Here is a 27,717-nt window from a genome sequence, read left to right on the forward strand (position 1 = left end):
AGAGCTAAAGAAACTACTACCCAAACCAAGTGACCCCTCACAGAATGGGAGAAGATCTTTACATGCCATACATCAGACAAGAGGCTAATAACCAGAATATATAAAGAACTTGCAAATCTCAACAACAAGACAACAAATAACACCATCCAAAAATGGGGGGAGGACTTGGACAGAATATTCACCACAGAAGACATCCAAAAGGCTGAGAAACACAGGAAAAAATGTTCCAAGTCTCTGATTGTCAGAGAAATGCAAATCAAGACAACAACAAGATACCACTTCACTCCTGTGAGAATGTCATACATCAGAAAAGGTAGTAGCAGCAAATGCTAGAGAGGGTGTGGGTTCAAAGGAACCCTCCTACACTGCTGGTGGGAATGTCAATTGGTCCAACCTCTGTGGAGAACAGTCTGGAGAACTCTCAGAAGGCTAGAAATGGACCTACCCTATGATCCTGCAATTCCTCTCCCAGGGATATATCCTAAGGAACCCAACACATCCATCCAAAAAGATCTGTGTACACATATGTTCTTGGCAGCACAGTTTGTAATAGCCAAAACCTGGAAGCAACCCAGGTGTCCAACAACAGATGAGTGGCTGAGCAAGTTGTGGTATATATATACAATGGAGTCCTACTCAGCTATTAAAAATGGTGACTTCACCATTTTCAGCCAATCTTGGATGGACCTTGAAAAACTCATGTTAAGTGAAATAAGCCAGAAACAGAAGGATGAATATGAGATTATCTCACTCTCAGGCAGAAGCTGAAAAACAAGATCAGAAAAGAAAACACAAGTAAAGCCTGAACTGGAATTGGCGTATTGCACTAAAATAAAAGACTCTGGGGTGGGTGGGTGGGTGGGGAGAATACAGATCCAAGAAGGATGACAGAGGACCTAGTGGGGGTTGTATCGTTATATGGAAAACTGGAAAATGTTATGCATGTACAAACTATTGTATTTATTGTTGAATATAAAACATTAATTCCCCAATAAAGAAATTAAAAAAAAAAATTCTGCCACTGGAGACCAAGGCTTTTTATAAGTGCTGCAGTACTCAACTATTGACACTAGAAGGCATTCTAACAGCATGTTACACTCTAACATCACATTGTTACATTAAAATATAGTTATTAAAATGCATCTTAGAAATTTTGGTATTCTGACATCAAATTCTTATCATTACAATTATATATCCCAAATACCTCCTCAGTATAAGACAGGTAGGTGCGCAGGTAAGGTCACAACAAATAATGTCCTCAGGTTGACAAAGCTGATCCAGGCAAAGTCCTGGTCAGGATGGGCCCTGGTTCTGGTCCAGATTGGTCCTGGTTCTGGTCTGGATGGATCCTGGTCCTGGTCCAGATATAGTCCGGTTCTGGTCCAGTTCTGGTCCAGGTAGCTGGTCTGAGTCCTTTCCTGGGTCTGAACCAGGAATCTGCAGATACCTCCGTGGCCATCAATGTGTTGATTGCCATAGGATATGCAGGATGGGGGCTTCTGAACTTACAGAATAGCATGCAGTTCAAAAGTTGTCATCCATGTTCAAAAGTCTGGGGCTTTTATCCCTGAGCTAGGCTTGAATATTCTTGTTCTTGACAGGGGACATGGGCTTCAGTACACTATCACTGGGCTGAGGAAACAGCCTGATGTTTCTGCAAAAGACTCATTCCTGAGACTCTGAGGTCCCAAATTCAATCCCCAGCAACACCATAAGCCAGAGTTGAGCAGTGTTGTGGTATCTATTTATTTACCTATCATTAAAGTAAATAAAATATTTTGAGATTCGACTTCCGGAGGCGGAGCTACGAGCAGCAGATCGCTTTCTCTCCTCTCCTCTCCTCTCCCGGATCAACTAGGAATACCAAAGGAGACCACCCGGTCCGAAACAAGACAGGACTAGAATGACCACAGAAACCCAGTAAATCACCCGTGAGTACAAACACGCGTGGCTGGTGACAGAGAGGAGAGAGGGGCCTAAGGAGAGATTAAGTGACTGCTAACAGTTCAACAGTTTGTCAGTGGAGACACCACCTCCAGTCTGCTCCACCAACAAGGGGACAGCTGAAGGGAGGAAAGGACTCCCCAGAGACTCACCAAGTGCAACTCTGAGTCTCCATTGCTACTACCCTCAGAATCTGGAGCAGCAACAGGGAGGGACACCAGGGTACAGAGATCTAACCGGGAAACTCAGGAGAAGACCTATACCTCGGTGGCATAGCTGAGGGGCTGTGAAAGTCTCTTTGCATAACCACCGGATTATCTCTGCCACACCCTGCTTTATCTCTTGGTCAGGAGTCAGTGATTAAGCTAAGAAGCCTATTGATAGTTTAAAAGCCCTCAGGCTCCCATAGCCTACAGGGGAAAAAAAAAAAAAAAGAGGCTTTTACACCACTGAACTCCAACTCAGGGATTGAAAAAACTGTTAACTTATATAAAATGGTTAAAACAACAAGAAAAAATATTGGAGAATCGAACCAGGACAAGAGTCCAGCTAAAAGTCCTCCAGAGGGTGAAGCACAAAACAACGAGTTCAACATCCAAACATTAGCTAAGGAAATAATAATAGGAGTGAGTAAAGAATTTGAAAAAATTGTAATCAGAAATGCAGGAACAACAAATGAGAATATGGAAGAAAATTCTAATTATCTCATGGTTATTAGAGAGCTGAAAGCTGAAATCGCTGAGCTAAGAAGGCAACTAGCTGAACAAGCTAAAACAGTATCAGAGCAGGGCAACAAAATAGATGAAGTTCAGAAAGCAGTAGAGAGCAGAGAGAATAGAATCAATGAGGCTGAAGACAGAATTAGCAAGATTGAGGATGAATTAGAGACAACTAAAAAAGAAGTAAGAGATCTCAAAAAGAGATTAAGAGATGCTGAAAACAACAACAGAGTCCTATGGGATGACTTCAAAAGAAACAATATACGCATTATTGGCTTACCAGAGGAAGAAAGAGAAGGGGAGGAAGAAAGCGTTCTCCAGGCCATAATAGCTGAAAATTTCTCTAGTCTAGACAACACCAAAGACATAAAGATTCAAGAAGCCCAGAGGGTCCCAAACAGAATTAACCCAGACCTAAAGACACCAAGACATGTCATACTTAGATTGGAAAGGAATAAGGATAAAGAAAGGATCCTCAAGGCTGCAAGAGAAAAACAAAGAGTCACCTACAAAGGAAAACCCATAAGATTAGCAGCAGACTTCTCCATACAAACACTACAGGCCAGAAGAGAATGGCAAGATATCTATCGAGTGCTCAATGAGAAAGGCTTTCAGCCAAGAATACTATATCCTGCTAGATTGTCATTCAGACTAGATGGAAGCACCAAAACCTTCTCAGACAAGCAACAGTTGAAGGAAGCAACCATCACCAAGCCTGCCCTGAAAGAAGTTCTGAAAGGTCTCCTATAAACAACCAGACCACCACAAATAGGACATATATCAAAACACTCTAAAACTCTACAAGAATGGCGTTAAAATATCTTCAATCTTTGATATCAATAAATGTGAATGGCCTGAATTCACCTATTAAAAGACACAGAGTAGGAAGATGGATCAGAAAACACAACCCAACAATATGTTGTCTACAGGAAACTCACCTAACGCAACAAGACAAACACAGACTTAAAGTGAAAGGATGGAAAACTATCATTCAAGCCAATGGCCCACAAAAAAGAGCAGGAACAGCTATTCTCATATCTGACATGATAGACTTTAAAATAGATAAGATTAAAAAAGATAGGAATGGACACTACTTAATGCTCAGAGGATCAGTCAATCAAGAGGACTTAACAATTATTAATATCTATGCACCCAATGAGAAGCCATCTAAATACATCAAACATCTACTGAAAGAGCTACAGCAATATATTAACAGTAACACAATCATAGTAGGAGACTTCAACACCCCACTATCTCAACTTGACAGATCATCCAGACAGAAAATCAGTAAAGACATAAGGGAGCTAAATGAAGAGATAGATAAACTAGAACTATTGGACATTTTCAGAGTCATTCATCCCAAGAAACTGGAATACACATTTTACTCAAATCCACATGGATCATTCTCAAGGATAGACCATATGTTAGGCCACAAAGACAGCATCAGCCTATTCAAGAGCACTGAAATCATCCCAAGCATCTTCTCAGACCACAGTGGAATTAAACTAACACTTAACAATCAACAAAAGATTAGTAACAGTCTCAAAATGTGGAAGCTCAACAGTACACTTCTTAACAACTTCTGGGTCAAAGAGGAAATCAAGGAAGAAATCAAAATGTTTCGAGAGTTCAATGAAAATGAAGACACAAGCTGTCAAAATATTTGGGACACAGCTAAAGCAGTCCTAAGAGGGAAGTTCATAGCTATACAAGCACACATTAGGAAACAAGAAAAGGCACAAATAAACAGCCTGATTGCACATCTTAAAGACCTAGAAGAACAACAACAAAGGAATCCTAAAGCAACCAGAAGGACAGAAATTACTAAAGTTAGGGCAGAAATAAATAACATTGAGAATAGAAAAACCATACAAAAGATCAATGAAAGTAAATGTTGGTTCTTCGAAAGAGTAAACAAAATCGACAAACCTTTAGCCAGACTCACAAAACAAAAAAGGGAGAAGACCCAAATAAATCGGATAGTAAATGAAAGAGGAGAAATCACAACAGACACTGCAGAAATTCAACATATCATGCGAGGCTTCTATGAACAACTATATGCCACCAAGCTAGAGAACCTGGAAGAAATGAATGATTTCCTAGATACCTACCAAATTCCAAAACTATGTAAAGAGGAAGTGGATAACATGAACAGACCCATCACAGCTAATGAAATTGAAACAGTTATCAAAAATCTTCCCAAAAATAAAAGTCCTGGACCAGATGGTTTTACAAATGAATTCTACAAAACTTTCAAAGAAGAACTAATACCTCTACTTTTAAAAGTCTTCCAGAAGATTGAAGACACTGGAATACTCCCTGCCAGCTTCTATGAAGCCAATATCACCCTGATACCAAAAGCAGATAGGGACACAACCAAAAAAGAAAACTACAGACCAATATCTCTGATGAACATAGATGCGAAAATATTGAACAAAATTCTAGCCAACTGGATACAGCAGTATATTAAAAAAATTGTTCATCATGACCAAGTGGGGTTTATCCCAGGCATGCAAGGTTGGTTTAATATACGTAAATCAATCAATGTGATCCACCACATCAACAAAAGCAAGACCAAAAACCACATGGTCATATCAATAGATGCAGAGAAAGCCTTTGACAAAATACAACATCCCTTTATGATCAAAACACTACAAAAAATGGGAATAGATGGAAAATTCCTGAAGATAGTGGAGTCTATATATAGCAAACCTACAGCCAACATCATACTCAATGGTGAAAAACTGGAAGCATTTCCACTCAGATCAGGTACTAGACAGGGCTGCCCACTATCACCATTACTATTCAACATAGTGTTGGAAGTTCTTGCCATAGCAATCAGGCAGGAGCAAGGAATTAAAGGCATACAGGTTGGAAGAGAAGAAGTCAAACTCTTCTTATTTGCAGATGACATGATAGTATACATGGAAAAACCTAAGGAATCCAGCAAGAAGCTTTTGGAAATCATCAGGCAATACAGTAATGTGTCAGGCTATAAAATTAACATTCAAAAGTCAGTGGCATTCCTCTATGCAAACACTAAGTTAGAAGAAATTGAAATCCAGAAATCAGTTCCTTTTTCTATAGCAACAAAAACAATAAAATATCTAGGAATAAACCTAACCAAAGAAGTGAAAGACTTGTATACTGAAAATTATGAGTCACTACTCAAAGAAATTGAAAAAGACACAAAGAAGTGGAAAGATATTCCATGTTCATGGGTTGGAAGAATTAACATCATCAAAATGAATATATTACCCAGAGCCATCTACAAATTTAATGCTATCCCCATCAAGATCCCAAGAACATTTTTTAGGAGAATAGAAGAAATGCTACAAATGTTTATCTGGAACCAGAAAAGACCTAGAATTTCTAAAACAATCTTGAGAAAAAAGAACAGAACCGGAGGCATCACACTGCCAGATCTCAAACTGTATTATAGGGCCATTGTCATCAAAACTGCTTGGTACTGGAACATGAACAGACACACTGACCAGTGGAATAGAATTGAGAACCCAGAAATGAGGCCCCACACGTATGGACATCTAATCTTTGACAAAGGGGCCCAGACTATTATATGGGGGAAGCAGAGTCTCTTCAACAAATGGTGTTGGAAACAATGGGTTGAAACATGCAGAAGAATGAAACTGAATCACTGTATTTCACCAAATACAAAAGTAAATTTCAAGTGGATCAAGGACTTGGATGTTAGACCAGAAACTATCAGATACTTAGAGGAAAATATTGGAAGAACTTTTTTCCGCATAAATTTTAAAGACATTTTCAATGAAACGAATCCAATTACAAGGAAGACTAAGGCAAGTATAAACCTATGGGACTACATCAAATTAAAAAGCTTCTTCACAGCAAAAGAAACCACTACCCAAATCAAGAGACCCCTCACAGAATGGGAGAAGATCTTTACATGCCATACATCAGATAAGAGTTTAATAACCAATATATATAAAGAGCTTGCCAGACTCAACAACAAGACAACAAATAACCCCATCCAAAAATGGGGGGAGGACTTGGACAGAATATTCACCACAGAAGAGATCCAAAAGGCCGAGAAACACAGGAAAAAATGCTCCAAGTCTCTGATTGTCAGAGAAATGCAAATCAAGACAACAATGAGATATCACTTCACTCCTGTGAGAATGTCACACGTCAGAAAAGGTAACAGCAGCAAATGCTGGAGAGGGTGTGGGGTCAAAGGAACCCTCCTGCACTGCTGGTGGGAATGTCAATTGATCCAACCTCTGTGGAGAACAGTCTGGAGAACTCTCAGAAGGCTAGAAATGGACCTACCCTATGACCCTGCAATTCCCCTCCTGGGGATATATCCTAAGGAACCCAACACATCCATCCAAAAAGATATGTGTACACATATGTTCTTGGCAGCACAGTTTGTAATAGCCAAAACCTGGAAGCAACCCAGGTGTCCAACAACAGATGAGTGGCTGAGCAAGTTGTGGTATATATACACAATGGAATACTACTCAGCTGTTAAAAATGGTGACTTCACCGTTTTCAGCCGATCTTGGATGGACCTTGAAAAACTCATGTTAAGTGAAATAAGCCAGAAACAGAAGGATGAATATGAGATTATCTCACTCTCAGGCAGAAGCTGAAAAACAAGATCAGAAAAGAAAACACAAGTAGAGCCTGAACTGGAATTGGAGTATTACACCAAAGTAAAAGACTCTGGGGTGGGTGGGTGGGTGGGGAGAATACAGGTCCATGAAAAATGATGAATGAAATAGTGGGGGTTGTATTGCTAAATGGGAATCTGGGGAATGTTATGCATGTAAAAAAAAAAAAAAGAAGTAGAAACGCAAAGCAGAAATTGACTGAGTTTGGAGTATGGCACCAAAGTATGAAAGCAGAAGTATACTAGAGTTTGCAGTGAGTACCTCCCTAATACTTCCTCTCCACTTTTCCAAGCTTTGGGTCCATGATTGCTCAACAATTTGTTTGGCTTTGTATGTTAACTCTCTTTTCAGTCACCAGGTTCCAGGTGTCATCAGGATGCCGGCCAGACTTCCCTGGATTGAAGACACCACCAATGTGTCCTGGAGCTCAGCTTCCCCAGAGACCCATCCTACTAGGGAAAGAGAGAGGCAGACTGGGAGTATGGACCGACCAGTCAATGCCCATGTTCAGCGAGGAAGCAATTACAGAAGCCAGACCTTCTACCTTCTGCAACCCTCAATGACCCTGGGTCCATGCTCCCAGAGGGATAGAGAATGGGAAAGCTATCGGGGGAGGGGGTGGGATATGGAGATTGGGCAGTGGGAATTGTGTGGAGTTGTACCCCTCCTACCCTATGGTTTTGTTAATTAATCCTTTCTTTAATAAAAAAAAAAAAAAAAAGAAGCTATTTATGAGCAGATGAGAAGTCTTAAGTGAAATTAACAATAAAAAAAAAAAAAGAAAAAGAAAAAATCATGTTGAGTGAAATAAGTCAGAAACAGAAGGATGAATACAGGATGATCTCACTCTCAGGCCGAAGTTGAAAAACAAGATTAGAAAAGAAAACACAAGTCGAACCTGAAATGGAATTGGAGTATTACACCAAAGTAAAAGACTCTGGGGTGGGTGGGTGGGTGGGGAGAATACAGGTCCATGAAAAATGATGAATGAAATAGTGGGGGTTGTATTGTTAAATGGGAATCTGGGGAATGTTATGCATGTAAAAAAAAAGAAGAAGAAGTAGAAACGCAAAGCAGAAATTGACTGAGTTTGGAGTATGGCACCAAAGTAAGAAAGCAGAAGTACACTAGAGTTTGCAGTGAGTACCTCCCTAATACTTCCTCTCCACTTTTCCAAGCTTTGGGTCCATGATTGCTCAACAATTTGTTTGGCTTTGTATGTTAACTCTCTTTTCAGTCACCAGGTTCCAGGTGTCATCAGGATGCCGGCCAGACTTCCCTGGATTGAAGACCCCACCAATATGTCCTGGAGCTCAGCTTCCACAGAGACCCACCTTACTAGGGAAAGAGAGAGGCAGACTGGGAGTATGGACCGACCAGTCAACGCCCATGTTCAGCGGGGAAGCAATTACAGAAGCCAGACCTTCTACCTTCTGCAACCCACAATGACGCTGGGTCCATGCTCCCAGAGGGATAGAGAATGGGAAAGCTATCGGGGGAGGGGGTGGGATATGGAGATTGGGCGGTGGGAATTGTGTGGAGTTGTACCCCTCCTACCCTATGGTTTTGTTAATTAATCCTTTCTTAAATAAAAAAAAATTTAAAAAAAAAAGAAAAATTAAATGGCATTCTGATTCTTAACAAAAATATATATATATATATTTTAAGGCAGGGAGTCGGACTGTAGTGCAGTGGGCTAAGCGCAGGTGGCGCAAAGCACAAGGACCGGCATAAGGATCCCGGTTCGAACCCCGGCTCCCCACCTGCAGGGGAGTCGCTTTACAGGCAGTGAAGCAGGTCTGCAGGTGTCTATCTTTCTCTCCCTCTCTCTGTCTTCTCCTCCTCTCTCCATTTCTCTCTGTCCTATCCAACAACGACAACAACAATAATAACTACAACAATAAAACAACAAGGGCAACAAAAGGGAATAAATAAAATAAAAATAAACATAAAAAAATATTTTAAGGCAGTCAGGCAGTAGCTCAGTGGGTTAAGTGCAGGTAGCACAAAACACAAGGACTGGCATAAGGATCCTGGTTCGAGCCCCCGGCTCCCCACCTGCAAGGGAGTTGCTTCACAGGCAAAGAAGTAGGTCTGTAGGTGTCTATCTTTCTTTCTCCCTCTCTGTCTTCCCCTCCTCTCAGTATTTCTCTCTGTCCTATCCAGCAACAATGACATCAATAACTACAACAATAAAACAACAAGGGCAACAAAAGGGAATAAATAAATAATATTTTAATAAAAAATAATTAATAAATAAATAAAATATTTTAAAATACACTGTCCCAAACTTTAGCATGAAGAGAAAAAGATCCTTTGTGGCTATTGGAATAAACAAGAGAGGGCTGAGCACCCAGTTAAGTGCACATAGCTAAATACAAGAACTCCTGCAAAGATCTGGGTTCAAGCCCCTATCCCCCACCTGCAGGGGGGACACATCATAAGTGGTGAAGCAAGGTATCTCTCTTTCTCTCTCCCTCTCTATCTCCTCCTCCCCTCTCAATTTCTCTCTTTCTGTCAAATAAAATGGAAAACCAGGAGCGGTGGATTCATAGTGCTGGCACTAAGCCCCAGTGATAAACCTGGAGGGAAAGAAAGAGAGAGGGAGAAAGAAAGAAAGAAAGAAAGAAAGAAAGAAAGAAAGAAAGAAAGAAAGAGTGGATAAAAGAAGGCAGGAGTAATGTGCAAAGCAACCTTTCCTTCCTTGTCTCAGAACATTTATATATACACACGTGTGGGGGCTTGCTGGGGGAATCAGGTCTGCATGCCTCCTGGACCCCAACTTCCTATACTTTGTTGGGTCCTCTGTGAATGTTCTCCTAAAACAACACCTGCACCTGGTCTTCACAATTCTTTATTATTTTGAAGGGGCCAGACAAGCTGGAATTGGGGATGAGCATCTCTGATTTTACCCTTTGGTTTTCCACTACCAGATTTTATTTTTTAATTAATCAGTGAGAAAAAGAGAGGGAGGGAGAAAAAAATCACAGCATCACTCTGGTCCATGCAATGCTGGGGACTGAACTCAGGGTCTCAAGCTTGAGGATCCAGTACTTTATCCACTGCTCCACCTCCTGGGTCACTGTTCTGTTTTAACCAGAGCTTTGCTTAGCTCTAGCTACTGGTATTACATGAGGATGGGGACCTCTTGCCTGTAAGTCCTATGTACTACCACTGTGATATCTCCCTCCCCCCATTTTCCAAATTCAGTTTTAAATATATAAACTGAGTGTTGACTAAACTGTGGCAGGCTTGCACTTCCCTGAGCCTGGGAGATGGCATAATGGTTCTGCAAAAAGACTTTCATACCAAAGACATCAAGGTCCCAGATTCAACCCCCAACACCACTATAAGCAGTGCTCTGGTTAGGGAAATCAAATAATAAAATAAACACATTAACCATTCCCAAGTCTAACCCTCTCTACCAATCTCTGGTTGCCCCCTCTAGGGCCATGCGAGATGGCTCTGTCCCTTTGGTGCCATGGTTTCACCAGTACAAACTTCAGTCATCATGTAAAAGGAGGCCATAGAATCCTGACTTTTCTCTCCTCCCACTCCTGGAGAAAGAGGTGCTGCACTGTAGAAGGGAAAAGGAGGAAGAGAATGTGGCCACTAAACACCTGAGTGGAAAGGCCAGCAGGTACCTGTTGTGTCAACAAAGTCACATTCTTGGAATGAATGCTACTGACCTTCTACCTTTATATTCTTTCTCTCTCCCTCTCTCTCTTTCTCTCTCTCTCTCTCTCCCTCTCCCTCTCCCTCTCCCTCCCTCCTTTTCTTCTCTTTCCCTCTCTCTTTTTCGTGTGTGTGTGTGTGTGTGTGTGTGTGTGTGTGTGTGTGTGAGCGTGTATGTGTGCGTGTGTGTCAGCCTCATAGCTCAGAGGCATTTTTTTCATTCAGAGAGACAGAGAGGAGGAGAGACACTAGAGGACCTCCTGTGTGGTGTCAGGGCTCAGACCTGGGCCCCACACACGGCAAAGCACCTGCCCTCCCCAGTGAGCTGCCTCTCGGCTCTCCTGCAGATTGTCTGGATTTTTTTTTTTTTTTTTTACAAATTTCAGCTGACTAGACACATTTTTCTTAATCAGCAAATCAGAGATTTTTTTTTCCAAATATAGAGGGAAAGGCTAAAATGGAGAGACAGAGACAGAGAGAAGGGGGAGAGACACTGCAGCACTGCCTCATTGCTCATGAAGCTTTCTTCTTGCCTGGTGCCTGGTGCTCCCATGTGGTGCCAGGGGCTCAAGCCTAGGTCCTAGTGTCCTTGTGCTCTACTAGTGAGCCATCTCCAGGCCCAGATATATATATATATATATTTTTATTTCTTTATTGGGAGGTTTACAGTCAACAGTAAAATACATGTACATGTATAACATTTTTCAGTTTTCCACGTAACAATTCAATCCCCACTAGCCCAGAGATATTTTTAAACACTTGTATATTAATGAGACGGAGACAAAAAGAGAGGGGGGCAGGAGAGAGAAGAGAGAGTCAGAGAATCATTCTAGCATATTTGATATCAAGGATTGACCTCAGGGCCTGATGCATGTGGATCTGGCTTGTTTCCCACTGTGCTACCTCCCAGACCATGGATTTTTATGAGTTATAAGCAGCATTTAGCCAAACTTCACTTCAGCAACATTAGAGTTAGGGGAGAGATAACTGTGGTTATGTAAAAACCAGGTTCAGTCCCCAGCACCACCATAAGTCAGAGCTGAGCAATGCTCTACTTAAAGAAAAATAAATAAATATGTATCTAGCAATATTAAAGTATCATAGGAGAACAGTGGTCCGGGAGGTGGCACATTGGCTAAAACGTTGCTCTCTAAGAAATGAGGTCCTGAGTTCAATCCCTGGCAGCACATGTACCAGAGTGATGTCTGGTTCTTTCTCTTTCCTATTCCTCTCATTAATAAATAAATAAAATATTTTTTTAAAGAAAGTATAGGAGAACAAAATGTGTCACCCCACAATATATCTCTTTGGGATGAAAGCAATGATTTCATAGGAGAAGCTCAGAAAAACTGGGCAGAAGTTTTTTTCTTTTTTTTAAAGAGTTATTTATTAATGAGAGAGAGAGAAAGGAGAATGGTAGAGAGAACCAGACAATCACTCTGGCACATGAAATGCAGGAGATAGAACATGGAATCACATACTTGAAAACTGAAGGCTTTACCCACTGAGCTACTTCCAAGGCTGCCAGAAAACTGTTCTAGGACACATTTATATTCAAATTCACAGGTCCTTGTGCACAGTAACATGTGTGTTCTACTGGGTGCACCATCACCCAGCCCCTGCATATTTCATATTTGTAAAAGTTTTGTCCAGGGCTGACAAGATAGCTCACTTGGTTAGTGAGCCTGCTTTAACATGGACATGACCCAGGTTCAAGTCTGGCCTCCACTGCACTGAATGAAGCTGTGGTATCTCTCTATCTCTGTCTCTTTCTATCCAGAAGCCAACCTGGAGAGGAGGTGAAGCCCCAGTAAACAGCAACCAAAATAAAAAAGAAGAAAGTTTTGAGGGACTGGGTGGTGGTGCATCTGACTGAGTGCACACATTATCCTGTACAAGGACCCAGGTTCCAGATCCTGGTCCCCACCAGCAGAGGGGAAACTTCACAAGTGGTGAACCAGATCTGCAGGCTTCTTTGTCTCTCCTACTCTATCTCCCCTCCCCTTTCAATTTCTCTCTGTCCTATCAAATAAATAAATAAAATTAAGGGAGTTGGGCAGTTGCGCAGTGGGTTAAGCACACATGGCGCAAAGCTCAAGGACCAGAGTAAGGTTCCCGGTTGGAGCCCCCAGCTCCTCACCTGCAGGGGAGTCACTTCACAGGCAGTGAAGCAGGTCTGCAGGTGTCTGTCTTTCTCTCCCCCTCTCTGTCTTCCCCGCGTCTCTCCATTTCTCTCTGTTCTATCCAACAACGACATCAATAACAACAGCAACAATTTTAAAAAAGGCAACAAAAGGGAAAATAAATAAATAAATATAGTAAAATATAAATAAATAAAATTAAATCCCCCCCCTTTTTTTTTGCCCAAAGAAAGGGGGAAGAGAGGAAACTTAACAGATAGCTGTTAAAATTCCGTCTCTGGGGGGTCAGGCGGTGGCACAGTGGGTTAAGCACATGTGGCACGAAGCGCAAGGACCAGTGTAAGGATCCCGGTTCGAACCCCTGGCTCCCCACCTGCAGGGGAGTCACTTCACAGGCGGTGAAGCAGGTCTGCAGGTGTCTTTCTTTCTCTCCCCCTCTCTGTCTTCCCCTCCTCTCTCCATTTCTCTCTGTCCTGTCCAACAACGAACAACATCGGCAATGGCAATAATAATACCCACAACAAGGCTACAACAAGGGCAGCAAAAGGGGGAAAAATGGCCTCCAGGAGCGGTGGATTCATGGTGCAGGCACCGAGCCCAGCAATAACCCTGGAGGAAAAAAACAAAGAAAAGAAAAAAAAATTCAGTCTCTGTCACTTACTGGGCTAGGAATTTAACAAGTCCTTTAATGTCCCCAAGTCTTTATGTCTGGGAACAAGAAGACATGATAATAATAAATATTACTTCATAGTCAAACTAAGTGAAATAAATGGATGTAAGTGCTTCAGAATGTGCAAAGTGCTGTAAAACTACAAGTTGTGCTTGTACTTTCATTTGTTACATGTGAGAGAGAAATGTTCACAGACAGGGAGAAGCCAGTCTAGAGCATGAGGTGCTGGCGATGGAACCAGAAACCTCAGGCATTCTAGGAGTAGAGTTACTTTTCCCCATCTGCAACTTTTTCCACCACAAACCAGAGTACTGCTCAGCTCTGACTTGCAATTGTGTTGGGAATTGAACCTGGGACTTTGCATAACCATTATGCCATTTCCTCATTCCACTTTAATTTTATTTATTTTTTTGTTGGTTAGAGAAAAGACTGAGAAATTAAGTGGGAAGGGGGAAAAAGAGAGAGAGAGAGAGATCGAGACCTGCAGCCCTGATTCACTACTCCCAAAGATTTACCCCTGCAGGTGGGGACTGGGGGCTTGAACCAGGGTCCTTGCACATTATAACATGTGTACTCAATCAGGTGGCCACCACCAGCCCCCCCAAACCTGGGACTTTGGAGCCTGTCTTTTTATAGAACCATTATGCTGTCTCCCTTACCCTGATGACTTTTTTTTTTTAAGATTTATTTATTAATGATACCAAGAGGAGAGAGAACCAGAATATCACTCTGGCTTATGCAATGCCAGGGGTCAAACTTAGGATCTCATGTGAGGAAGTCCAGCACCCTAGCTAGCACTGTGTGCCAGGGGCCAGGCCCAGCAGATTATTAGGATTAGCCTGAAGGAGGAGGGGCGTCGGAGAAGAATGAAGAATGAGAGACGAGTGAGTTGATGTTGAATCAAGCTCAAGCAGACATCTCTGTCTTATTTAAGCAGAACTTTATTTTTATAGCCTCATAAGGCTTAGATCATTAAAACAAAAATCACCAAGGTATTGATTATTAAAACAAAAATTACCAAGTAAGAACAGCACAGGTAGGGAACACCTCCTGCTTTGTGGAACATTTACATTCCAGGGGCACTTTCCTCCCTAGTGATCATATCACAGTTTCTATGTCTATTGTATTTCCTGTACCTGTGTGCTAGGCAAATGTCCTATTAATTAAGATTAATATTCTACCTTTTATGCCATTCTATTGGCCCTATGCATCAGAATACAGTGGTTCATAGAAAGTTCAAACTTGTTATGTTTTTAGGGGCCTTAAACAAATTGAGCAGCCCATTCTTCATAAAATCTGTTCCATTGTTTGATCAAGGAGTTTTGTTTTGTTCTGTTTCTTACTGAGAAGGCACCAAGGTAGTGCTGACCTGGCCAACCTAAACTCTCTAGCTAGAATCCATAAAGTTAAACTCTCTAGCTAGAATCCATCTTCTGTGTATGCTCACTATGTGACCTAGGTTCTTGTGTACTATTCCTGCATAAGGAAGTGGGAGCATAGTGGTGGATGGTAGATTAAAAGGCCCACTGTATCTAGGCAGGTACCATAACTTTCCATTAATTAATTATGCTGTGTAAGGTGGCCCCTCCACTATGGGGACCACCAATCTTTCTCTATATTTTAGGGGGAATACTAAGGAAAGTGGTGTAGATAAAGGGGAAAACATTTTTTTCCTATTGGGGCCTCCTGAAAAATTCTGCATTACTGATATTGCTTGTTCCATTATGATCAATCTTACAGAGTGCAGTGCAGGCTTTGTCATTATTTTTGTCATTGGTCAGGCTCTGAGCCTGGCCATAGGCAAATATTATTAAGACCACACAGAGCTTAATCATGGCAAAAGGCGAGATGGTTTCAGTTTGGCCTAGAGAGTCCAGCCGTGCTGAACTTCCTGCGAAGCTGGTACCCTTCAAGCAGCTTGCATGGCAACGCCTGGGCCAACTGTGGCACCTCCCACGTGGTAATTTTTTTTTAAGCAAAGCACTGTTCAACTCTGGTTTATGATGTTGCTGGAGACTGAACCCATGACTCCAAAGCCTCAGGCATGACAGTCTGTTGCTGTTCCCACGCCTATAATGTCTTGGCTTTTTTCTTTTTTAAATTTATTTTAGTGAGAGAGATACAGAGACCAGAGCACTGCTCAGCTCTGGCCTATGGTGGTGCTGTGTTACTGAACCTGGGACTTTGAAGCCTCAGGCATGAAAGTCTTTGCAGAACCAATAAGCTGTCTCCCCCGCCACCAGATAAAGTTAATTAATGAGAAAGGGGGGTGGGGAGAACCTGAGCAGTACATGCGATAGTGGGGATCAAACTCAGGACCTCATGCTTGACAGTCCAACACTTTATCCACTGTGCCACCTTCCAGGCCTCCAAGATCCCATATAAATATAAGAAATAATATGAGAAAGTAATGCAAGAAATAAAAGGACTATAAATAAATAAAATGCAAGCAGATTGTCGTCTGGGGCTTTGGGTTCTGCAGGCAGCTACTCTAACGGTTTCAGAAATGCCGGGAGACACCGTTAGGAGGCGCCCGCGAGGCCTCATTGGATTCCCGCCTCTCCGTTACATGCCCCAGTAACCCCAGCGCGCCGGCGACCGTGAGTAACCCCGTGGTCGGATGACGGCCCCCTCCCACCCCGACTCTCGCCTGCTCGCGCCTCAGCCAATAGGAAGGCAGCCCATGAACCGGCCGGACTCTCGTCCTTCCTGGCCCCGCCCCCAAGCTCTTAGAACTGACTTGTACAATCACCTCGCCGCCGGCACCAAACCGGTCCAATCGCAGCTCCAGTTCCCGATTCCAAGCTCCGCCCTCTGTCCGCCCCTCGTTTATTCTCCGCCCCGCTCGCCAGACCTGCCCCGCCTCCAGCGCCGCCTCCGGCCAACCTTGCGGCTCTAAGCCCCGCCTCCTGTCTTCACCAGCCAATCACCGGAGGGTCTCTAGCCACTGGGCGGGCCCGCAGCCAATGCGCACGCCGTGGGCGGGCTCCGGGCCGGAATTGGGGGTGAAGCTCTAGCCCTGTACCCACATTTGGGGCGCGCGGAGCTGGGGGGGGTCCCTGGGGGGCGCCCGGAGCTAAGATGGCGTCCGCAGCGGAGGGGGACGTGGGAACGGCGGCGGAGCTTGCGAGGGTGCTGCGGGGTGGCTTCGAGGACCTGAGCCTGAGCAAGTTGGCGACGTCCCTGGGCGCGTCGGAGCAGGCGCTGCGACTCATCATCTCCATCTTCCTGGGTAAGGACTCTCCCACCGCCCCCCGCGGGGTCCCCGGGGATGGGGACACTACCTCCCGCCCTTCCCGGAGTGCTGTCTGGGGGTGCCAAAGCGGATCCGAAGAGCACGCCAGCCAGCGAGACCTGCAGAGGAGAGCGCAAGTGCTGTCTGGGTCTGGGGGCGCTGTGACCCTGGACCCTTCCACCCCTGCTGTGCCCTTCCGGAACCTCACTTGTCACCACCTGCTCTGCCAGGCGTGACCCCCGCTCCCCCAAGACCTGTCCTTGTTGGCCTCTGAGTTCTGCTCTGGCCGTGTGTGCTGTTCTGATCACATCACCCTACACTCCCACTTGTTATCAGTAAGCACAGCCGCCACTAACTTGGCTTCTGGGGCCCCGTGGACCTCTTGAGCGCAATTTCGGTCTTCCATACTCCAGGTCTTTCTCTCTTGAGCATTGCCAGCCTATCTCTTTTCTCTTTACATCATATTTTACCCCACCACCACCACCACCACCACCTTTAATCACCCACCTGTCATGGGCCCTGGGTTATCTGACATACAAATACTAAGCTTGGCAAACAGAATTGACAACCTCCTTTTAAAACTCGCTGCTACCCCCAAACGTTTATTACTCATTGTGTTCAAAGGATGTGGTGTACCTGTATTTATGTCATAAGCTGTGTTATGACTGGTTTATAGGCTTTTTCACTGCTTCCTGACTCCATGGTGATTATAATACAAGGAAGCAGCGTGGCACAGTGAGAAAACGAAGTGTGGACTGGGAAGACAAACATGCCCGACCCAGCTCTGCTACTGCTCCTTACACACTGGGACTCTTAAAAGGGCCTAGCCTTTTAACCTCAGGCCCTCAGTATACTTATCTATGAAATTAGGATAATCATGCCAGACTCTTGGCACTGCAATAGGCATTCAAAGGTCAAGGCCTAGTTTATAAATGTTTATGTAGTTGAAAGGTTTCTTGAAGGTTATGGGACTTTAGTGAGAAGTACAGGGTGGAGAAGAATTAAACAACATAGACTGGGATGGTTTAAAGGTTCAGATCTTAAGCTAGAGATAAAGTTAGGCAGATGAGAGAGCCTGAAATGCCAGAAAGTAGTCAGTAAAGACTGACATATAATATCACCTAAGGGTGTTAACCAGATCTAGATAATGGGAGAGGCATCAATTCATATTTAAACAACCTTGGCTAATAGCATTGCTACTTGTCTATTATATATCACACCTCACTGATCTTCCTTTATTCCATATAAAAGCCAACTTTTTCTCTCCATTGTAAAATTTTAGAGATGGAAGTTTCCTTAGGATGCGACTTCTCCAATGTCACTTAGCTCTAACCCAAATTTATCAGGCTCCCAATCAAGGGTTCTTTGCAGTACAACCAACTTTGCACTTCCTACTTCTTTCCCACCGTGTTTAAACAACTATTTGTTGGGGTTGTAATTGACAATTAACAGTGCTTGCATTTATTAGTCAGGAAGTTCATTGTTAATCTCTCAACTATAGCTTGAGGCTGTAAAACAAGTCACACCATATTCTAAGGGGGAAACCTTTTAATGGAATTAGGACCTGGAATTTGTCCTCTGTGTGCTGACATAATCAAGTGCTACCTGCATACTCCAGGTGGTCAACTGTTGTGTATCATCTACCCACCTTGAGAAGTGATCCTCTCACTACCACCAGTCTTCACAGTAATGCACACTTGGTGTAGGGCTGGCAAAATAGCTCACTTGGATAGTGCATTACTTTGTGCCATCCAGGTTCAAGCCCAGCCCCCAGTGCATTGAAGGAAGCTTTGGTGCTGTGGTCTTTCACTCTTTCTGCCTTCTCTGTCTCTATCTTAAATTTTTTTATACATACATACATCATCCTTAGCATAATTAATACCATAAATTGTTCCAAGGAATGTCAATAAAATGTTCCTACTGTGGGTATAAGTACTATGCTTGACTCTACAGGTCAGGGGCCAAGGTATAATGTAATAGAACTCTGTCCTAGCAATAATGTGGTCTACTAGGGGTAAAAGGGGCACAAGATAAGCCCTTGAACAGCAACAATAAAAGACAGAGAAATCTAATGCCATTAGAGAATTACACCATTTTATGAGATTTCAAGATTGAACCTTTAATGAACTTTGAAAGCTTAGTAAGCAGGAGCTTAGACTATAACTCAGTGGTAGAATGCATACTTTGCAAGTGTGAGGCCCCGGATTCAGTCACCAGCATGGAAGGAAGGAAGGTTAATCATTTGGGTCTGAGGAGCTAGCACAATGGTTTCCAGGTTCAGTCCTCAGCATCATCATAAACTAGAACTGAGCAGTGCTCTGATATCTCTCTCTCTCTCCCTCTCTCTCTCTCTCCCTCTCCCCCTCTCCTTTTTTAAAAGAAGGAGAAAGTTGAGTAAGCAATGCATCCAAAAAGCATCAGCATAGGCATCATCTGAGGTACAAATGTAGTGACAGTCAAGGAACAGTAAGTAGTTGGTTTGACTCGGACAGAAATGTGAAGATTTTTGGCGATGCAGAATCTTCTGAAATGTAGATTGTGGGGGCCAAGTGGTGGCTTATCTAGTAGAGTGCACATGTCACCATGTGTAAGGACACTGGTTCTAGCCCCTATTCCTCACCTGCAGGGGGGGGAAGCTTCATGAGAAATGCTGCAAGTGTCTCTTGAGTTCCTCCTTTCTGTTTCTCACACCCTCCCAAAAGAAGGGAGAAGGAGGGGTGGGGAATGGCCTCAGGGAACAGTGGAGATGCAGATACTGAGTACTAGCATCCTGATGGGAAGAGAAAAAAGACAAGTAGATCTAGTAAGCACTTTTATCTGCAGAGTGGCACACGCTGGAACCCTAAGAATCAGCCTCACATCCCAGTTGCCAGGTCCTGTCAGCACTACCTCTGAATGATGTGTCAGGTGTAGCTTTTCTCACCATCTGTCACCAGATCCAACCCAGCAACCTCCAGACTGGTCTCTGATTCTCTCCTTGTCTCCTCAGTCCTGTGTGTCTTACTGAAAAACCTTCAGGGGCTCTAATGTGGCCAGTGGGCCCCTACCTCCACTCCAGCCAGCTCACCACATGGCCTTTTACTTCCTCAAAAGAAGGCACTAAGCCATGTCCTTTCCTGCATCAGAGCTTTTATACACACTGACCCTACTACCTAGAATGTTCTTCCCTGGTCCTTCACCTAAAAGACTCCTTTTCATCTTTCAGATCTCAGTTGTCACCTCACCAGGAAGTTCTTTCCTGACTCTCACTTTAAATGTCCCCTGTTGTACTTGGTCATCCCTCTAAGTATATACACCAGTGGGTTTGTAGACAGGGGCAGAAGCCATGCATGTTTTGTTCACCATAGTATACCTAGAATTTAACAGTATGCCTGGCTGATGGAAAAGGCTTAATAAATCCCTGTTGAATAATTGCATGTATACATGAATGACTCGACAGCTGATTAAATGAAGCATTAAAACGCAGTTTTTAAAAAGAGACAAGCGGGAGTAGGGCAGTAGCACAGCAGATTAAGCACACGTGGTGCAAAGTACAAGGACCAGCTTAAGGATCCCGGTTCGAGCCCCTGACTCCCCACCTGCAGGGGTGTCACTTCACAGGCGGTGAAGCAGGTCTGCAGGTGTCTCTTTCTCCCCCCTGTCTTCCCCTCCTCTCTCCATTTCTCTCTGTCCTATCTAACAACGATGACATCAATAACAATAATAATAACTGCAACAACAATAAAAAACAAAGGCAACAAAAGGGGAAATAAATAAATATATTAAGATTTTTTTTAAAGGGGGGGAGACAAGCAGCCCTGGAGATGGCACAGTGGATTGGGTTTGGACTCTCAGACATAAGGTCCAGAACTCAATCCATGCTATGGCATGTGCCAGAGTGATGCTGTAGTTCTATATCTATCTTTCTATCTCCTTTCTCTGTGTGTGTGTGGGGGGGCGGGGGTGTGGCACACCTGGTTGAGTGCACATGTTACAATGCAAAAGGACTCAGATTTGAGCCTCTAGTCCCCATCTGCAAGGGGAAAAGCTCTGTGAGTGGCGAAGCAGGGCTGCAGGTGTCTCTCTCTCTCTCTTCCTCTTTATCTTTCCCTACCCTCTTGATTTCTGGCTGTCTTTAAGAGAGAGAGACTAAATACTTCTGCCCAGGTATGGAATGATATTGGTACCTTTCATAAATGCAGAGAAATAAGTAAATCTGTAAAAAAAAAAAAAAAAATATATATATATATATATATATGGAGAGAGAGAGCATAATGGCTATGCAAAAGATTTTCATGACTGAGGCTCTGTAGTCCCAGGTTCAGTCCCCAGCACCACCATAAGCCAGAGCTGATCAGTGTTCTTGGCTCTCTCTCTCTCTGTATCCCTCTTTAATATTTTATTTATTTATTTATGAATCAGAGAGAAAACAAGATGATGGGAAAGAGAGGGGAAGAGAGAGAGAGGAGGGGGGAAGAGAGGGAGAGACCTGCAGCACTACTTAACCACTTGTGAAGTTTTCTTTTTGCAGGTGGGGACTGGGGGCTTGAGCCAGATCCTTGCACATAGTAACAGATGTGTCACCACCCAACCCATATGTGCTTGCTCTCTCTCTCTCCCCCCAGCTCTCGAGATCTCTGTATATCTTTCATTTATTAATCTAAATTTATTTTATTTATTTCATTTGTGAGAAAGATTGAAACAGGAGGCTCTGGCACACAAGTCTTACACTCTTATTTCTCTGGCTGAGAGTTGTGAAGCCTAGTTTTGGCCTCAGGGAGAAAGTTGGGTTAAAAACACAGCTCATTAAGAAAAAAGAAAAAAAGATACAGTCCTAGAAGTTGATAAAGATATTGGTATTAAATCAGGGAGGGATGAAAATGCCATGGAAAAGAGACTCTAATCCATGTTGATTGGCTCAGCATCACCATGTTGTTGAAAATACAAGCTGGCCTTTATTTTTTATTTATTTACTTACTTAACCAGAGCACAGCTCAGCTCTAGTTTATAGTGGTGCAAGGGACTGAACCTCAAACTTACAAAGGCTCAGGCATGAGAGTCTCTTGCATAACCATTATGCTATCTCCCTCACCCACTAGCTGGATTTGCAACATACCAGACCTTGCTCTAAATGTTCAGCAGGTGGTGCCTCCACCTACTAGTCACCCCTAAGGTGAATGCTGCTCTGCTCTCATCAACCTGTGTAGATGGAAAACCTGATAGGGATCCAAAAGGCTCCAAAAGTGACCCAGTCTTATCTTCATTTCTGCCTAGCCCTGGAATCCTGCTGTTCACCTCTTGGGAATTGGCAAGCAAAAGAGAGGTCCTTGGTTTCCTTTTTCTCTTTTCACTCTGTGTGATCGGACCAGTAACGTAATCAGCGTGTGGGTTTCCTCTCACCATTCAGCCGCAGGGAGCAGATGGCCAGCCTGCTCAGGGTGTGTGTCCTTCTCTTGTCCTCTTTGGCTGGGACTTGCACTTGAGGCTGCACACTTTTCCCTGGGAGATTCAGAATCTGCATCGTCAAGGTTCCCCAGCCTTGAAAATCAAAGGGGTTTTGAGTTCCCTTTGCACCAGAGTCAGGGCCGGCCCTTCAAAGTAAATCTTTATTCAGTACAAAAAGCTTTCTGCATTCAAATTGCTATGTCCAGAGACCAAAACCAAGCTAAATGGGAAATCAAACGTTAACTAAGCTAATGAGGCTTTTAACCCACAGGTCCAAATATTCTGCCCCTGAGACATAAGAGTAACACCCTAAATGACATTCAGTGCCTCATCATATGCTGAAGGTCTAGGTATAGTCAACAGTTTCAGAATTTATCCTTAAACTAATTCATATCTACAAATTTCATCACAACCTAACATAAAGCTTCCTGTTTGGAGATTTATTTTAAATAAGTACTTTCAACTACTTTTTTTTTATTTTATCTAACACCATAAGATACATGACTTTGCACAGAACTTCATTTTGTTTTGTTTTTTAAGATTTACTTATTAGGGCTACGGAGATAGCATAACAAGCATCCCATGCCTGAGGCACAAAGGTCCCAGGTTCAATCCCCAGCACCATTATAAGCCAAAGCTGAACAGTATTCTGGTCTGTCTCTTTCTCTCTCTCTCTCTCAGTGTATCTCTCTCATTAAAATAAAATGTTAATTTAAGAAAGATTGATTTATTCATGAGAGAGAAGAGCAGGACTACAGTATCACCCTGGCATATGTGATGCTGGGGATCAAACTCCAGACCTTAAATTGAGGTCAGGCTCTCAGTACCACTTCACACACCACAGAACTTGATCATTTAAATGCCAGTATAACTTTAATAGAATCATTTCTCTGCAGAGGCATATGTAAATTCGAACCTATGAGACTGTGTGCACAAATTAATTTAATACCAAATCATCACATGTCCACTAGTATGCAACCTCTTTGGAAAACCATGGGAATTCACTCAAGGGGATCTTTTTTTCTCTCTGAGCTTTACTGCTCCAGATCAACGTTTTAAGATAGAGAGACAAAAACCACAGTGCCATGGGGGCTAAGAATTTGAACCTGGGTCAGGCATGTAACAAAGCAGACACCTGGTTCATATATCACCAGCTCTTGCTCAATAACCTTTATTTTATTTTTTAAAGGGTAGGTTTTATTTTTTTAAATATTTATTCCCCTTTGTTGCCTTTGTTGTTTTATTATTGTAGTTATTATTATTGTTATTGATGTTGTTGTTAGATAGGACAGAGAGAAATGGAGAGAGGAGGGGAAGACAGAGAGGGGGAGAGAAACATAGACACCTGCAGACCTGCTTCACTGCCTGTGAAGCGACTCCCCTGCAGGTGGGAAGCCGGGGGCTCGAACCGGGATCCTTAAGCTAGTCCTTGTGCTTTATGCCACCTGCGCTTAAGCTGCTGCACTACCGCCCGACTCCCAACTTTTATTTTAAGATAGAGGCAGAGAGAGAGAATTAAAGACCACAGCACCAAAGCTTCCTTCAGTGTGGTGGGAGCCAGGCTCCAAATTGGGTCACACAGATGGCAAAGCAGCACACTAACCAAGTGAGCTATTTTTACCTTCCCTACCTCTTAAAAATGGAATGGGGGGGGCTGGAGATGTGGGTCTGTGGTAGAGCACTGACATTACATACATAAGAATCTGGATCAATCCTCAGCAGCACATAGGAGCAGCAAGGAAAACCTTCATGTGCAAGGTCCCAGGGTCAATCCCCCACACCACTACATCCCAGATCAGAGCAGTACTCTGGTCTCTCTCGTGAAAATAAATAAATCTTAAAAATAAAAAATAAAAAAAATTCAAATCCAGGCTGGGTTAGTAGGTAGCATAATGATTATGCAAACAGACTCTCAGACCTGAGGCTCCAAAGTCTCAGGTTCAGTCCCCCGCACCACCATAACCCAGAGCTGAGCAGTACACAGATTTCTTTTTTTTTAATTCAAATCCAACTTTTGCTTGGTCATAGTAATAGTTGAAAAAAAAATTGAAAATTGAAGAGGAAGAAAAAGAAAGAAATGGCGTTTCCACTAGGTTTTAAAGAATATAGAAGATTCGGGAGTTGGGCTGTAGCGCAGCGGGTTAAGCACAGGTGGCGCAAAGCACAAGGACCGGCGTAAGGATCCAGGTTCGAGCCCCCAGCACCCCACCTGCAGGGGAGTCGCTTCACAAGCAGTGAAGCAGGTGTCTTTCTTTCTCTCCCCCTCTCTATCTACCCCCTCCTCCATTTCTCTGTCCTTTCCAACAACGACAACAACAATAATAAGTGCAACAACAATGAAAAACAAGGGCAACAAAGGGGAATAGATAAATAAATAAATATTTTTTTAAAATTTTTTAAAAAGTATAGAAGATTCTAGTCAGGTAAACAAGAAAGGGAGAAAGAGCTCTGCAGGCATCAGACTGATGAAGCAAATCTGAGGAACAGCAAGTAGGCTTGTCTGGCTGGAACAATGGAGTGAGCAGAGAGAAAAAGCCTGAAGGAAGTTTCAAGTGGGTGGTAGCCCTGCATTGTCCCCAGAGACCTGCTGGCCCACGTGGTGGCCAGCTAGCTCATCACAGACTGGTCACACATCTTTAGTCACCCATTATGTCCTATGTCCCCAGAGTCCAGTTTCACCAGGGAATTGAGGTTAGGAGTTCAGCCAAGGTGCTGATCAGTTCTATAGAACTGTATTTAATTTATAGCAAGCATCAATGTTGTTGTTTCTGTTGTTTAAACAATGCAGATTCTACAAGAACTTTCTTTTAAAATGGAAGTAATAAAGAAAATTTAAAGAAATAAAACTTCCTCTTCTTTCTAGAGAACTTTTGACCACACCTTTGAGCAGATGAGTGAGTTCCTTCTCTGCTCTGGGGAAGGTTGAGCCCTTTGGAATGCAGCAAGGATTAAATGAGATAAGCTATATAAACACTTGGCCAGGTGTGGGACCCAAGGTAGTTTTAAATAATTCTTCTCTTCTTCCTCTCTGGATAAGTATTCACCTCTTCCCTCTCCAGGGAGGTTAAGTGTATGTCCTTAGGACCTGCAGCATCAGTGTGTGGTGGGAATTAAAAATGCAGGTTGTTACTTTCATCCCAGACCTACCAGTGAGAAACCCCAGAGGTGGGGTGGGGTGGGGTTCAGTGTATTTCAACAAGCTCTCCAAGTTATGCTATTCCTCTGAAGTCTGTGGATCACTTGTGTGATGTGTTTCTTCTAGTAGCTTCCTCTGTTATCCAAAATGAGAACTATTTTATGTAAGATGATCTGGTAGATTTTTTTTTTCTTTTGCGCCTGGGAGTTTTCAGAACCTTTTTTTATTAAAGTAATCGTAGTAGCGTCCTCAGGTCTAGAAAATAACCTGCTGAATTATGCTAGGTAGGAACACTCAACTAACAATTGTAAAGGATTATCTTGATAGTACTTTAGATGTTTTGAAATATCATTGTATTTTATAGGTTTGGAATTTTACAAAGACTCTACAGTGTTTCATAAATTTATTTATTATTTATTTATAAAGGATGAGAGATAGAGGGGTGGAGGTAGATAGCATAATGTTTATGCAAAGAGACTCTCATGCCTAAGGCTTCAAAAGTCCCAGGTTCAATCCCCAGTACATTATAAACCAGAGCTGAGCAGTGCTCTGGTTAAAAAATAAAAAAAAAGAGAGAGAGGTAAAGGGAGAGACAAGAGAGGTACCTGTTGCACTGCTCCACCTCTCATAAAGCTTGCCCCCAGTAGGTGAGGACCTGGGACTTGAACCCAGTTTTCACCTAGTGACATTTGAGTTCTACCAAGTGTACCACCACCATTCCCTCAACAATTCTTCATTTCAGTTTTCCCCAATTGCAGTCACCTCTCCCCCCTCCATCTCTCTTCTCTCTCTCCATATATATATTTCATTTTATTTAATGAGAGAGATACAGAGAGAGAGACCAGAACACTGTTCAGCTCTGGCTTATGGTAGTAGTAGGGATTGAACCCGGGACTTCAGAGCCTCAAGGATCAAAGTCTTTTTGCATAATCATTATGCTTTGTCACCTGCCCTAGCATCTCTTGTTATAGTATAAATCTTTATTGAATCATGACCAGTTTCATCATAGTAATGATCACCATCTTCACCTACACAGGGCACACTTTCTTTTTTTTATTAGAGGTCTAATATTAATTTCCAAATTTTAAAGGTAATAGGAGTATAATTCCATATCATTCCCACCACCAGACTTCTGTGTCCCCATTCCCTCCATTGGAAACTGCAGTAGTTCTCCAAAGGTCACAGATATGGGTTAATTTTATAACTATCTATAGCTGCCTTTTAATTTTTCTCTGTTTTTTTTGATGGTCCTGCCTTCACTTCTTTTCTAAGTCACCCCTACACCTATTACTATTTCCAAGTATCTTTCCTTTTTTATTTCTCTCTCTCTCTCCTCTCTCAGATAAGAGAAACTACACAGGCCACACTTTCAATGAGAGAGTTAAGTATAGAGGAATTTTTCCCCTGAGTTTGTTGGACTGGTAATTGTTTGGTTTTCTCTCACATAAGCTTCCTTGAGCAGTATAGCATTCCCCCAGTTGAACTCACATTTCTTTATACAGTTCTTGGTGAGTTTTAGCTTCTACAAAAATTGGGTACCCTGAGTGCAGCTGCCAGGGAAAGCTGTTCTAAACAAACTGTCCTTCTTGTGCAGATACAGAGCTTTTTGTCTTTAAAGCAATTGTTTTTTATGTCTTGTTTTGATCCAGCACTGGGGGGTGAATTCAGGGGTCTTATGCACTTACCAACCTGAGGCTCAGTTTTTTTTGTTTGTTTGTTTGTTTGTTTTGTTTGTTTAGAGAGAGGGTAGGAGAGAGGAAAGGAGAGACACTTCAGCACTGCTCCATCATTCATGGAGTTCCCCTTGTAGTGCCCATGGTGCTCCCGTGTGATGCCAGAGCTGAATCCAAGGCCTGACCCCTGGTGGGGACACATTCTGCTGAGTGAGCTATCTCTTGGCCCACAAAAGGGCCTGGCTTTTAAATCTACATCCCTCCCTATTCGGGCAATAGCTTTTGTGGGTCGGTGAGATTTGTGACATTTTGGATACCTTGGGTGAAGGATTCTAAGAACTGCATGTGTCTTAAAGCAAATAGAAGATTAGGTCAAAAAATAATGAGACCCAGGTTTTGTACTTGACTCAAGAAGTCAACAAGCAAGCTATATAAATGCCCCCACTTT

General features: G+C 42.9%; 1 protein-coding gene across 1 annotated transcript in view; it reads left to right on the forward strand.

The window, feature by feature from the left end:
* Positions 1 to 16,802: 16,802 nt before the first annotated feature.
* LPCAT3 (lysophosphatidylcholine acyltransferase 3) overlaps positions 16,803 to 27,717 on the forward strand; it is a 50,531-nt gene continuing 39,616 nt past the window's right edge. The window contains exon 1 of the mRNA XM_007537058.3: positions 16,803 to 17,033. Coding sequence (XP_007537120.1) covers positions 16,883 to 17,033 — 151 coding nt within the window. The 5' untranslated portion in view covers positions 16,803 to 16,882. The remainder of the gene's footprint in view (positions 17,034 to 27,717) is intronic.

This window comes from Erinaceus europaeus, chromosome 4, assembly GCF_950295315.1.
Source record: "Erinaceus europaeus chromosome 4, mEriEur2.1, whole genome shotgun sequence".
NCBI classification, from domain to species: domain Eukaryota; kingdom Metazoa; phylum Chordata; class Mammalia; order Eulipotyphla; family Erinaceidae; genus Erinaceus; species Erinaceus europaeus.